Consider the following 13,029-nt stretch of genomic DNA (forward strand, 5'->3'; position numbering starts at 1 on the left):
ATGGATTTCGCGGAGATGAGCTCCGAGGGCTCCACTGAATCAGCTTAATCTCCGAGGAATTGATGTGGCAAAAAGAATCTCAAGATCCATTACGCGGACCTACCTCCGAGGAATGGATCTTCAGATTTTTTTTCACATTGATTTTTCGGGGTTTATACTCATTTCCCAACTAATTATTTTCAAGAAAAGAGTATGATGGTATGAATTTTTCAGGACAATGTTTGGAATGAATGTGAGGTGGGAAAAAAATGTCTTTTAATCGGAGTATAAGCCCAAAGAATCAATGTGGTAAAAAAATTCTCAAGATCCATTCCTCGGAGGTACCTTCGTGGAATGACTTCATTCCTCAGAGGTAGCTCCGCAGAATGGATCTTGAGATTTTTTTTTGCCACATCGATTCCATGTCTATACCCAGAAGTTTTAGTTTTTGTGTCTATTTTTTGAAACCCCCCCCCCCCCCCCCCCAATGTCTATTAGTTGTAATTTCCCCAAGTTATGTGGCATCTTTTGGGAGATTTTAACGAGGTTAGGTAAAATAGTGATAGGTTTTCAAAGAATGATTATGCTATGATCATAGAGGCTTTCAATGTATTCATAGGGGTAGTAGAGCTCTTTGATTTTGTCACAATGGTCTATAACTTTGGTTACTATTTTTCCTTGGTTGTATTTAGACCATAGTTCGGTGATTCTTGTGAGTGAGTTCTTTGACTATGGCCCGATTCTTTAAGATTTTTCAACTCACGGTTGTTACCAGAAGGCATTCATGACATAACTTTGGACTCTTAGAATGCTTTGGCGGTGGAGGATAAGGCAAGCAAGTTGTTATTGAAACTTAAAACACTAAAAGTCAATATTAAAAGTTGGAGACATTGTATACAGATCAAAGAATCTAGAGATCTCTTTTCTCCTTAAATCTGTGCTAGAAAATAATTGAAAAACAAAGTGTTAGATATTGATACCTTCAAAAGGTTGGATCTTAGACAAAAAGCAAGAATATGGGCAAGGGAAATGCCAATGGATATGAAAACATTAAATTTTATCACGTAGGTTTAAAAGGAAATGGAAAGGAAAAAAGATAAACATGCTCACAATTAATGGTGAATGATCGACGAATCTTGAAAAAACTAAAGATGAGGCTTTGAAGTTCTTTTCTTCGAAATTTGATCAGAGTGTCCCAGATAGATAGGCTGAAGTTGATAAATTTAAAATTCAAAAAGTTTGACAATCAAAGATCGTGATAGTTTTTATTGTCCCTTCTCACTTTTGGAGATAAAGGAAATTATTTGGTGTTGTGGAAACGAAAAAACTCCAAAGCCTGACGACTTTACTTGTAAATTTATAAATGTATTTGGGATATTCTGAAAAGTGATATTTTTAATTATATCAAAAACTTTGAATTAACAGGGTAGATCAATGGGGTAGCAACGCATCTTTTATCTCGTTTATCCCTAAAGTTAGAGATCATTTATCTCTTAAAGACTATAGGCTAGTGAATCTAATTAGGTACATGTACAAAACTTTATCTAAAATCCTCGCCTTACATCGCAAGAAAGTGATAGGTAAAATTGTGGGACCAGATCAATCGAATTATATTGAGGGGAGAAGTATATTTGATGATCCTTGGTGATCAATGAGTTGTTGATATAAACTTATTTATACATTTATTTTAGCTCATTATTTTAATATTATTATACTTCACTGGTATATTTAAAGATAAATGATACTTAATATGCTTTTTGAATCGGATAAATATAAGAAAATTCATAGCTAATGAGCAAAAGGAAATGATTAGGACAAGAATGGAGTTAATAAAGATAAAGATCAAAACTTACCAAAAATCAAGAAGACGAGACGCAACAAAACTATGTCTGATCCATGAAAAAGCCTCATAAGTTGAGCACGATGAGGATACTTAAGGAAACGCAACACGAATTTGTACCTTACATGACACAAATCTGAAGATTTTTAAATGTCTATAAATAGATGTCCTCTTCTATTAAAAAACAAACATCGACTTGGGAGACAAGTTATATTATGAAAAATCAAATTTTAGAAGGGATTTGAAGTTGAAGAACATGAATGTAGTGTTGATTTTGTTGATACATGAAAGTGACCCTCGACAGATAAGGTAATTATTGTGGATGCAAAGAATTGGTTAGATGATGAAGCGAAGAGATGTTTTGTGTTGACATGCTGAAGAGATGCTTGTTTTGATAAGCGGAGAGTTTGTAAAGACCATATATGCTAAAGAAGACTTGGTGAATAGTTAAATGGAGTTTTTCTTTTGCGATATCGCAGTGTCAGGGTAATAAACAACTTTTACTGACAAAGAGTGTTAGGTTGGTTTTGCCCGTTCCAGACGTGGGAAGCATGGTCGTCAACGTCAGTATTATTTTTATATTATCCAGTTGTAGACATGTACTCTTTTCTCCTATAAATAAATGATCTTGTTGATCGATAGGAATGTGTCTGATCTTACTTCCCTTTGTAATTTGCTGCTAGGTTTGCCTCTCCTTGACAATGACACTTTATGCCCTGCTTGTGAGTGTGAAAAAAAACCGAAGGGAAGTCATTCATTGATCTTAGGTTCCTCAATCATTAAGCCTTTGGAATTACTTCACACTAATCTTTGCGGCCCATCCATTATTGCCAGTATCCATTATAAGATGTTCATTTTAGTCATCGTTGATGATTATATTCGCTTTACATGGGTTTTCTTCTTGAGACTAAAATCAGATACACCACAAACTTTGATCAACTTCATCAAGGAAATCAAATTACAGATCAAGCTTCCCATTCAAAAGATACGAAGTGACAATGGAACATAATTCAAAAATCGATTTCTAAACGACTTCTTGGTGTCTAAAGGAATCAATCGCAACTTCTCGGAACCATACATACCATATCAGAATGGTGTGGTAGATAAAAAGAACATAAATCTTGTAGAAGTTGATAGATTTATGCTCAACTTCGCAAATTTGTCCCTCTACTTTTGCGCAAAAGCAGTTGCAACAACTTGTTTTATTCAGAACTGAAGCATCATCACCAAACGCATCAATAAGACTTCGTACGAAGGTTTGAACAATCGTAAACCCAATGTTCATTTCTTTCATATTTTTGGTTGTAGGTGTTTCATGGTCAACAACATAGAGCATCTAAGCAAGTTCACACCCAAATCAGATGAAGGAAACTTTTTTGGGTTATTCTACAAACAAAGTTGCATACACAACTTTGATCCGATGAACAAGAATAATTGAAGAAACTTCGATGTGAAATTTGATGATTTCTAAACCCGGGAGACTGATCCAATCAATGAAACAAAGTTCATTATGGAGAATGACATTTATATCCAATCCAGACCTCTCAACATCGTTGAAGTTAACTATGATACTCTTTTTGATCATCTGTAAATGGCAAGACTATCCGAGATCTTAGTCTCACCTTCTATACAATTACAACATATTGAAGACTCTAAACCCTCCTTCTCTAAAGACTCATCGTATGTGACTTCCACATTGCTGGTTGAGGGGGAAATCATGCCCTCTGATCCATCAATAATGTTGGGGTTCAAAAATGGCTCGGTCTTCGCGATGCGTAAGGAAGGTTTCCTAGTTGCAGTCGAATGTCGTAGGCTAGAGGGTTGAATGTGTTATATGTATAACAGTTGTGCCTTTCCTGAAACCAATTGGTTTTTGGAGATTTGGTAGCTCCCAAGGTCCAATAAGTGGTCAGAGCTAGGTTCGTGGGTTCGATTCTCTCAGGGAGCAATTTTTGATGGGGGGATTGTTGGGGTCAGAAATGGATTAGTCTTCACGATGCGTAAGGAAGGTTTCTTAGTCGCAGTCGAATGTTGTAGGCGTTAGAGGGTTGGATGTGCTATATGTACAAAGGTTGCGCTTTTCTGAACACCAATTGGTTTTGGGAGAGTTGGTAGTGCCTGAGGTCCAACAACTAGTCGTACCATCGAGGTTCCAGTCAGAGACGAATTTGTTCCAATAGTTCATAATCGATCGCATGTCTCTGAAGAATCAGAAGAATTCGAAGAAGATGTTGAAGAAATAGAAACATGTGAAGCTCCCATAATTCCCACTGCTTCAATCTAGGGGGAACCATCAACTTCGCAAGGGGGACCTTCATCATAGTAGAGCAACCAGCTCCTAAGGTTTAAGACTTGTCTGCGGGATGTTCTAAAATCGAGGGGGGACAAGTTCAAAATGTTCAAAGAGAAGTACCTCTCGAAGTTAAATACATTTCATTCAATGCAGTTGTTGAACATCATCAATCATGTCTATAAAACTAGACTAGAGATCATCCACCTGACCAAATAATAGGAAGTCTTTTGCAGGTATTAGAACTCGGTCCTTTGAAGACTTAACCAAGCATTGTCACTATGTGAAATTTATGTCATCAACTGAGCCCATAATCATCAAATAAGCCCTTATGGATCATGACTGGATCATTGCTATGCAAGAGGAGCTTGCATAGTTCAAGAGAAAAAAGGTTTGACAACTTGTTCCCAAGCCAAAGGGACATACCATAGTTGGAGCTCGTTGGGTATTTCACAACAAATTGGATGATACATGTGTGGTAATCAGAAACAAATACAGACTTGTAGCAAAAGGTTATAGTCAATTTGAAGGAATTTACTACAACAAAACATATTCTCCAGTTACGAGGCTAGAGGACATACACATCTTCCTAGCGTATGCGCCACATAAAAATGTTAAAGTACATCAAATGTATAGAAAAAGTGCATTCCTCAAGGCTAGAGGACATATGTATCTCTCTTTCTCTCTTAATATCACTTCTAGTTATTTTTTGTTATGAGGGCAATCCAAAAAGGATTTTGCTTCTATTTACAAGTTTATACAAATTTAGTTATGAGCTTAAACACCTTATTCCAACAGGAACTTAGGTGTAATATACTTCTATCCTATTTGGCATTAGAAATTGTTTATACTAGGTGAGTTACTCAAATTAACAAGTAAAACTCAAGTTCATGCCCCTAGGATGCAAAAAAAAAAAAAAAAAAAAAAAAAAACCATTTGTAACAAAAACGATAAGTTGGTTGGACAATAATAACAATAACCGAGGTTGGAGAACTCGCTACTCGGCACCTACTCGGCCGAGGGGGGAGCAGCGAGTACTCGGATATGGTAAATCATGTAAAAAATATATTTTAAAGGAAATTATACATGTCAAATATCATAATTTAAAATATTAGTTGATTGAAATTCATTACAAAATTAGATGAAATATCAACAAAAGATACATTTTGAAATGTTAAATTGTTTCAAAAATAGACACCATATATTCTTTACTATTATTTATTTAGATTAATCATTTAATCTTCCTCTTCCAATGTAGCTCCAATTTGTTCGTTGATGTTAACTTCATCCGATTCATATTCAACATCTTCATTTAGTTCTTCTTCATCCTCCGACACAAATTCTTCCTCATCAAGTTCTCTTAATCTAGAACTTCTACGATTTTGTAAAAACTCCTCGTCACCCATAGCTTCATTGGACTCAACTTCATCCAACAATACATCATTTTCGACAATCCATTCTTGAGCCTCACTTGCATATTTTGCTAAAAGTACTTCCATATCCTTAGTCTTTCTTTTCTTGTTATTTTCCATCAAATTTGCATTAAATTGAACAAAAACAAGATTGTTCAATTTTGACGTCTCTAATCTATTTCTCTTCTTTGTATGTACCTACAAATTTAAATAAGCAAAAGAAAAAGTTTGATAAATATACAAGTTTTGAATAAACTACTTAAAAATTATAATTAAATTTAGTAAACTACCAACCCCTTCAAAAGTGCTTCAATTTCTTTCACACCCCGAAGAACTAGTTGTTAAAGAAAGTATCCTTGTAGCAATCTTTCTCAATTGTGGAGTTGAGGCACCATAAGCTACCCACCAATTCGCTACAAGTTGAAAAAAAAACATTGTTAAATTTATTATTTTGGAATTTTATAAAATAAATACAATTTAAAAATATATTACCCGGATCAAATTTGTCGTTGTTCAACTCACATCCTTTAATTGCAATTTCTCGACTAATTTTTTCTTGTTTACCCATGTAAACCGGCAACTCAACCATCACGATATGGTTTTGCAAAGAATGATCTCCCGGATATATTGTATCGACAAAATCAACAATCGCATCAGTCACATCAATATCATTTTGGATCTCCGGATTCTTATAAAGATAATATGGATTTAAAAGGTAAGCCGTCAAATGTAGCGTTGTATCAAGTCTTCCTTTCATCTTTTTCGAAATGATATCCATAATAGGCTCATACGCTTTTTTATTGTTGCCCAAAGCATTAATGATTTCTTGTTTCGCATTTTGAATCTCACCATATACAAAACCCATTGATGGCTTTCGATCCGCATCAACCATCCGAAGAACTTTGACCAAAGGGGCAAAAACCTTTAAACATAATGCTACACTGGTCCAAAATGTGGCATTTACCACCGTGTCTTATGCGGCTTTCCCTTTAACGGTGTTGCTAAGTCTACATGATTCCCATTCATCGCTTGTAAACATTTGTTTTAGTTGGGCCTTTTTATCGGCCAAACTTTGCAAAGTAAGAAATGCGGAAGCAAATCTCGTGACTCCCGATCGCACAATATCTCTTTTCTTGGTAAAGTGTCTCATCATGGCCAAAGTTTTATGATGAGCATAAATAAACATTGTGAGTGTTTTGGCATGGTTGAGAATTTTCTAATACCTAGGTAGCCCGCCAATACCTTTTAAAATAAATAAAACGTTAATAATATTATTAAAAATTAAGAAAGAACACTAAATTATAAACTTAGCGCAATTAAAATGAATACCTTCAAGCATAAGATTGAGGGTATGTGTTGCACAAGATGTCCAAAAAATAGTTGGTCTTTTTTCCTTTAACAACTTGGCCGCTCCCATATTATTTGATGCATTGTCGGTCACAATTTGAATAAAAATCTCGGGGCCAACTTCTTTGATGCAACTTTCAACATACTCATGTATGTGTTCACTTGTGTGAGCTTCATCCGATGATTCTTTATATAACAAAAAAAATGGTCCCCATCTTTGAGTTAACACATAAGTTCATGATGCTCCTTCTCTTTCTATCGGACCATGCGTCCGTCATAATCGAGCATCCATTAGATTTCCATTCGTCTTTGTATGGTGTCAACAAATTTATTGTTCTTTCTACTTCTTTCTTTAGATATGTTTCTCCCATCTCATATCTAGTTGGAGGTGGTGCCCCACGTCCAAATTGGCCAACCGTCTCCAACATAATTTTAAAGTTATCCTTTTCAAAGGCATGAAAAGGAATGGCACATTCATAGGCCCATCTACAAATATATTCTTTCACACGAATCATGTGTTCCTTACGAATAACATTTGACATATTTTCTTGTTTGCTCTTTCCCATGTTTGAAACATCTTGGGGGTTGATAGTGTTTGGAAACCAATCCATAGGCCCAAAAGAACATTTAGCCTTCTTAGAGCCAAATGAATCTTCTATCAAATCATCATCGATGGTAATGGTTTCATTCTCACTACTTCTAATATTCACTTGTGCACTTAAAGACTCATTTTCATCTACCTTCCCCTTTTTTTATTTTGGTTATCAAGAAGAGCATCTCTACATTTTATTTGGTCATGTTTTGTGGTCTTTGGGCATGAAGAAACATTTCCCTTAATTTGTGCAATATGTTGTTTTAGTCTATTGATTCCCCCGCCCATCTCTTTATTACATAAAATGCATTTCACTCGCTCCAATTTCTTAGGATTCACACACACTACATATTCCCATCCAGGATCATTTGATTTGCGTTTAACATTCTCTTGAGTTGCAGTTGATCCAGTAGACGGGGTTGTTGTGGTTGATGTCATTACTCCAGTTAGAAATCTATCTAACACAAAGTGAGTTAGTGAGTCTAAAACACATACATTGTTTCAGAAAATAGAAAACGGGAAAAACAGGAAATTGAAAACAAGGAAAAAATACATACAAACTGTGAAACTAATATTGGAAATCTGAATTCTGAAATACATTCAAATCTATAAAGTCACGTAAAGTGATAAAATAGAATAGCATACATATTACACAGAAAACAGGAAAAAAAAATACATACAAAGTTACAAATTGTGAAATCTGAATTCTGAAACAGGGACAATCAAATACATATCCACTGCCTCTTGTTTGTAGTTACCTCAGTCTCTACTCTAGTAAAGAAATCAAATAAACTAAATGTATACATTGAATCACTGATACACCTGTGTCCTGTAAAGAAATCACGAAATAGATACACTGATACACACCAAGTCAAAAACCAACAATCTTAAGGGAAAAATGAGGAACAGCCGAACAAGGACAAAATTCTTGATGAAATACATACTCCCACTGTAACAGTAGGACATTGTGGGAGTTCTTAAATAAAAAAAAACGAGCTCTTGATGAATCAATCCAAAATCGACAGTGAGATAGATTAACAGACTAACAGTACACTATAGATCATTTGCCATTGTAAAAACTCAAATCTGAAATACATACGGTTACACCAAATCAAATAAAAAAACCAAGTTCTTGAAGAAGAAATCCAAAATCGACATAAAGAGATACAGTAAGAGTGAAGAGAAAACCTTGATCGCTATTAAGGATCTCGTCAGTCTACAATCGATCGCTATCGCTGGTAGTATCATGACTCAGGAAGACAGGAACACATTATTGCTAGTCGAACTGTAGAATATAACCTCAATCGTTGCTGCTGGTAGTATTCGATTCGCCAGAAGAAGAGAAAGACGAGAGAGAGCACAGGAGATCGAATTCTCATAGAAAAGAGGGGGAACCAAATTTGGGAATGTCGCCTGTTTTTTAAGTTTTAGGGTAATTTTTGTAAAGTCAAAAATAAGTTTTATGATTTTGTCAATTTTTGCCCTCGTTGACCGAATTTGACTTTGTTGACCGATTTTGACTTGTTGACCGAGTAGCCCGAGTAAGGCCGAGTTGGAGCGAGTTTGACTGAGTTTGAGCAAGGTTGACCGAGTTTTGACCGAGGTTGACCGAGTTTTGACAGATTTTGACTTAGTCCGATTTTTTTTCCCCGAGTTGACACTACTCCCCTCAGTAAAGGCCCAATTCCGAGTACTCGACCGAGTTTTGCAACACTGACAATAACCCTTGATTTTTAGATGTTTTAACTTTTAACATTCTTCTAACATTTATTAATTTTAAAATAAAATAGGCTTGCAACTCATTGCTTACCCCCAACCCCACACATCAACGTTCATAAAATGTTTGCATTGGTTCCCCTCTCCTCCGACACCACCATTCTACACAACCACCCCCTCTAAAATTGAATTGATTGGTTCTTTGATTTTCATGTAATCTATTTTGGTCCTTACGATGTTTGGATGAAATCAGTGGCGGACCTTAGTGGTGCCCAGGGGTCCCGGGCCACTGCTTCGACGCCGGCACGTAAGGTTAAAAAAATGTTAATGTTTTTTTAATGTTTTTTCTATTGGGTGCACCGACTTAAAACATGAGTGACACTACTAATATAGATTTTTTTAGATTTTTTTTTAGTGTCACCCATACGAAAATGTTTTGCGTCCGCCACGGGATGAAATCAATCGATCCGGAAGCGTTTTAGTGTTAGAAATGTTGTGTATTTTTAGGTTAATATCAATGCTTACAAAACCCTATATATATTTCTTACTAGGATTTTAAACCTTTTCGCTATCAACTAAAACATGCTCTATTAGATAAGAATAAAAACAAATGCAAACAAACAATTGTTTAGTTTCGCTGCTTGTGTTATCTCTATCAATCAAATTTGTACAATGCTATTTCAGTATATTTTTGAAGATATTCTAATTATTTGACGTGCATAACGAAGTTTGTAGTAGTTTCAAATGATCAATTCCATGATTTTTTTTTCATTGGTAGATTTATTGCGTGTAAAAAATATTAGCAATTTTTTTTTCTAGTTTAAAATATCTTAGCAATTTATTATCATTATTATTATTATTTTGGTAATTTTTAGTGTGATGTAATTTTATAGGAAAGCTGCAATTCTTTTCAATGGAGACACCCCGAAGGCTAGAACCACCATGGTCAAAGTAATTAGAATAATTCTTCATGGGAACTTTTAGACACCAACTATCTGATCATTATGCTTCTCTAATTCAAAGAACGCTGGTTAACAAAGACCCGTGTGCGGGAAAAGCGATTCATGCTAGTATAATCAAGTCGGGTATCCATGTTGGTGTGTTCCTTACGAACAATCTGATGAATTTGTATGCGAAAACAGGGTTTCTTGTAGATGCTCGTCGGTTGTTCGATGAAATGCCTGTTAGGAACGCATCTTCTTGGAACACGATTATATCTGCTAATGCGAAACAGGGAAGGGTTGATTATGCACGCCGCCTGTTTGACGAAATGCCCGAACCTGATTCTGTCTCATGGACTGCGATGATGGTGGGTTATAATCAAATGGGTCGCTTTGAAACTGCTGTCAGAATGCTCGTCGACATGATATCTTCCAAAGTAATGCCAACACAGTACACATTCACTATCGTTCTTGCCTCCTGTGCTGCCATGAACAGGTTAGATATCGGGAAGAAAGTTCATTCATTTATTGTTAAAGTCGGGCTCAGTAACTACACCAGCGTTGCTAATTCTCTGTTAAACATGTACGCAAAATCAGGCGATCTGTTGACAGCAGAATCTATCTTTGGTAAAATGAAATCAAAAAGCACATCAAGTTGGAATACTATGATATCAATGCATATGCAATGTAGACGGTTTGACCTTGCACTTGCTCAGTTTGACCAAATGTCCAATCGAGATATAGTTACATGGAATTCAATGATTTCAGGGTACAATCAACACGGTTTTGACTCCGAATCTCTTCATATGTTCTCGAATATGTTAAAGATCAAGAATCCAACACTCAAGCCAGATAAATACACGTTAGCAAGCGTTTTATCCGCATCTACAAACATTAGCAGCTTAAAATTAGGGAAACAAATCCATGGTCACATTATCAGAATCGAATTCGATCTATCTGGAGCTGTTGGAAACGCTTTGATTTCAATGTACTCTAAACTTGGTGACATCAAAACAGCTCAAAAGATTGTAGAAAAATATAAAACATCAAATGAAAACAACATAATCGCATTCACATCTCTGTTAGATGGATACATCAAAAAAGGTGAGATGGGGCCTGCAAGAAAAATATTCGATTCGTTAACCGATCCTGATGTGGTAGCATGGACAGCCATGATTGTAGGTTACATGCAAAACGGGTTCAACAATGAAGCAATCGATCTTTTTAGATCAATGATCAAATCGGGTCCACAACCTAATAGCTACACTCTAGCAGCTATCTTGAGTGTAAGTTCGAGTCTTGCTTCTTTAAACCATGGGAAACAAATTCATGCAAAAGCTATAAAAACAGAAGTAGCATTATCGGTTTCTGTAAGTAATGCTTTGATTAACATGTATGCGAAATCGGGAAGTATTGGTAACGCGAAACGTGTGTTTGAAATGATAAGTGGTTTAAAAGATAATATTTCTTGGACTTCCATGGTTATTTCTTTAGCTCAACATGGCCATGGAGAAGAATCGTTGAAATTATTTGAGAAAATGTTGGATTTTGATATAAAACCGGATCATATAACTTATGTTGGAGTGATTTCGGCTTGTACCCATATGGGTTTAGTGGAAAAAGGTCGCGGGTATTTCAAAATGATGCAAGAAAGACACGGGATTGAACCGACTCATAGTCATTACGCGTGTATGGTTGATTTGTTGGGACGTGCGGGGAAGCTTCTAGAAGCTTATGATGTCATCAAGAACATGCCGATTGAACCGGATGTTATCGCGTGGGGTTCGCTTTTATCTTCAAGTTTTGTTCATAAAAATATGGATCTTGCTAAAATTGCAGCCGAACGGGTCCTACTGATGGATCCGGATAACAGTGGGGCCTACTCGGCGTTGGCCAATGTGTACTCGGTTCATGGGGAATGGGAGGAATCTGCTAAGATACGAAGGTCGATGAAGTTTAAAAAAGTTAAGAAAGATCAAGGGTTGAGTTGGGTTCAAATAAGGGATCAGGTTCATGTTTTTGGAGCTGAAGATGGTGTTCATCCTGAAAGGGATGGGATTTATGAGATGATGGGGGAGATTTGGAAGGGGATTAAGAAATTAGGGTTTGTACCGAAAACTGAAGTGGTTTTGCATGATCTTGATGAAGAGGTGAAAGAGGAGATTCTTATGCATCATAGTGAAAAGCTTGCTATTGCTTTTGCGTTAATGAAGACTCCTAAGAATAGTAGTTTGACGATTATGAAGAATTTGAGGGTGTGTAAAGATTGTCATTCGGCTATTAAGTTTATTTCCAAACTTGTTGGTAGGGAAATTATAGTTAGAGATGCAACTCGGTTTCATCATTTTAAAGATGGAGCATGCTCCTGCAATGATTATTGGTAGCCAAAATAGCTTCTACTGCATTTGATTAGGACCGAATGTGATGTTAAAAAAAAAAAAAAACATAAATTATAATATTTTAGCTCGCCCAAAAGTTGGAATTGTGTGGGAAAGATAATTTGTGTGGTCTTTCTTATTCGGCTGTGGTTATTTTACATCGCAAAATTCAACAAATATTGTTATTTTCTTAATGTTTCATAGGTTTTGACTTGTTCAAGCATTCAACTATATGTACTCTATTGATATTTTTATTGCTTTATGCAAGTGAAAAGCTGAAAAATAAAAATTAAAAAGAAAAATAACAAAAATCCATCCCTTCAGAGTTTAGACCAAAAGTTTGAAACCAAAAAAAACGGAACTAAATCGATTTTTGGGGGCAAGAAACCCAGACTTTTTGGATACAAAATTAAGAACTCATAGCAAGGGTAGTTCCGTCTTTTGACATTGTGTGATGGTAACGGTACTCAACGGCCAAATTAGCCGGAAAAAATCATGGATTTTTGGTAAAAATTGATGATAAAAAATATAGGA

General features: G+C 35.8%; 2 protein-coding genes across 2 annotated transcripts; one reads left to right on the forward strand and one right to left on the reverse strand.

Annotated features, from left to right (window-relative positions):
* Positions 1-5,340: 5,340 nt before the first annotated feature.
* LOC128132127 (uncharacterized) lies at positions 5,341-6,760 on the reverse strand. The gene is made up of 3 exons (XM_052768180.1): positions 6,014-6,760; positions 5,816-5,934; positions 5,341-5,719 (listed from the first exon to the last, which is right to left on the reverse strand). Exons 1-2 carry the CDS (start codon positions 6,411-6,413, stop codon positions 5,831-5,833), a joined length of 504 nt encoding a protein of 167 aa, XP_052624140.1. The 5' UTR covers positions 6,414-6,760; the 3' UTR covers positions 5,341-5,719; positions 5,816-5,830.
* A 3,023-nt stretch (positions 6,761-9,783) lies between these two features.
* On the forward strand, positions 9,784-12,807 carry LOC111889958 (pentatricopeptide repeat-containing protein At2g22070). Its single transcript, XM_042899617.2, has 2 exons — positions 9,784-9,950; positions 10,070-12,807. Exon 2 carries the CDS (start codon positions 10,147-10,149, stop codon positions 12,499-12,501), a length of 2,355 nt encoding a protein of 784 aa, XP_042755551.1. The 5' UTR covers positions 9,784-9,950; positions 10,070-10,146; the 3' UTR covers positions 12,502-12,807.
* The last annotated feature ends 222 nt before the right edge of the window (positions 12,808-13,029 follow it).

The sequence above is a fragment of the Lactuca sativa genome, chromosome 2, assembly GCF_002870075.4.
Source record: "Lactuca sativa cultivar Salinas chromosome 2, Lsat_Salinas_v11, whole genome shotgun sequence".
Lineage (NCBI taxonomy): Eukaryota > Viridiplantae > Streptophyta > Magnoliopsida > Asterales > Asteraceae > Lactuca > Lactuca sativa.

Coding starts and splice junctions, on each gene's coding strand:
- LOC128132127 (XM_052768180.1), bottom strand. CDS start 6,413: ATGGTTGATGCGGATCGAAAGCCATCAATGGGTTTTGTATATGGTGAG. Junction 5,935..6,013: donor CAACGACAAATTTGATCCGG/GTAATATATTTT, acceptor TTCAACTTGTAG/CGAATTGGTGGGTAGCTTAT.
- LOC111889958 (XM_042899617.2), top strand. CDS start 10,147: ATGGGAACTTTTAGACACCAACTATCTGATCATTATGCTTCTCTAATT.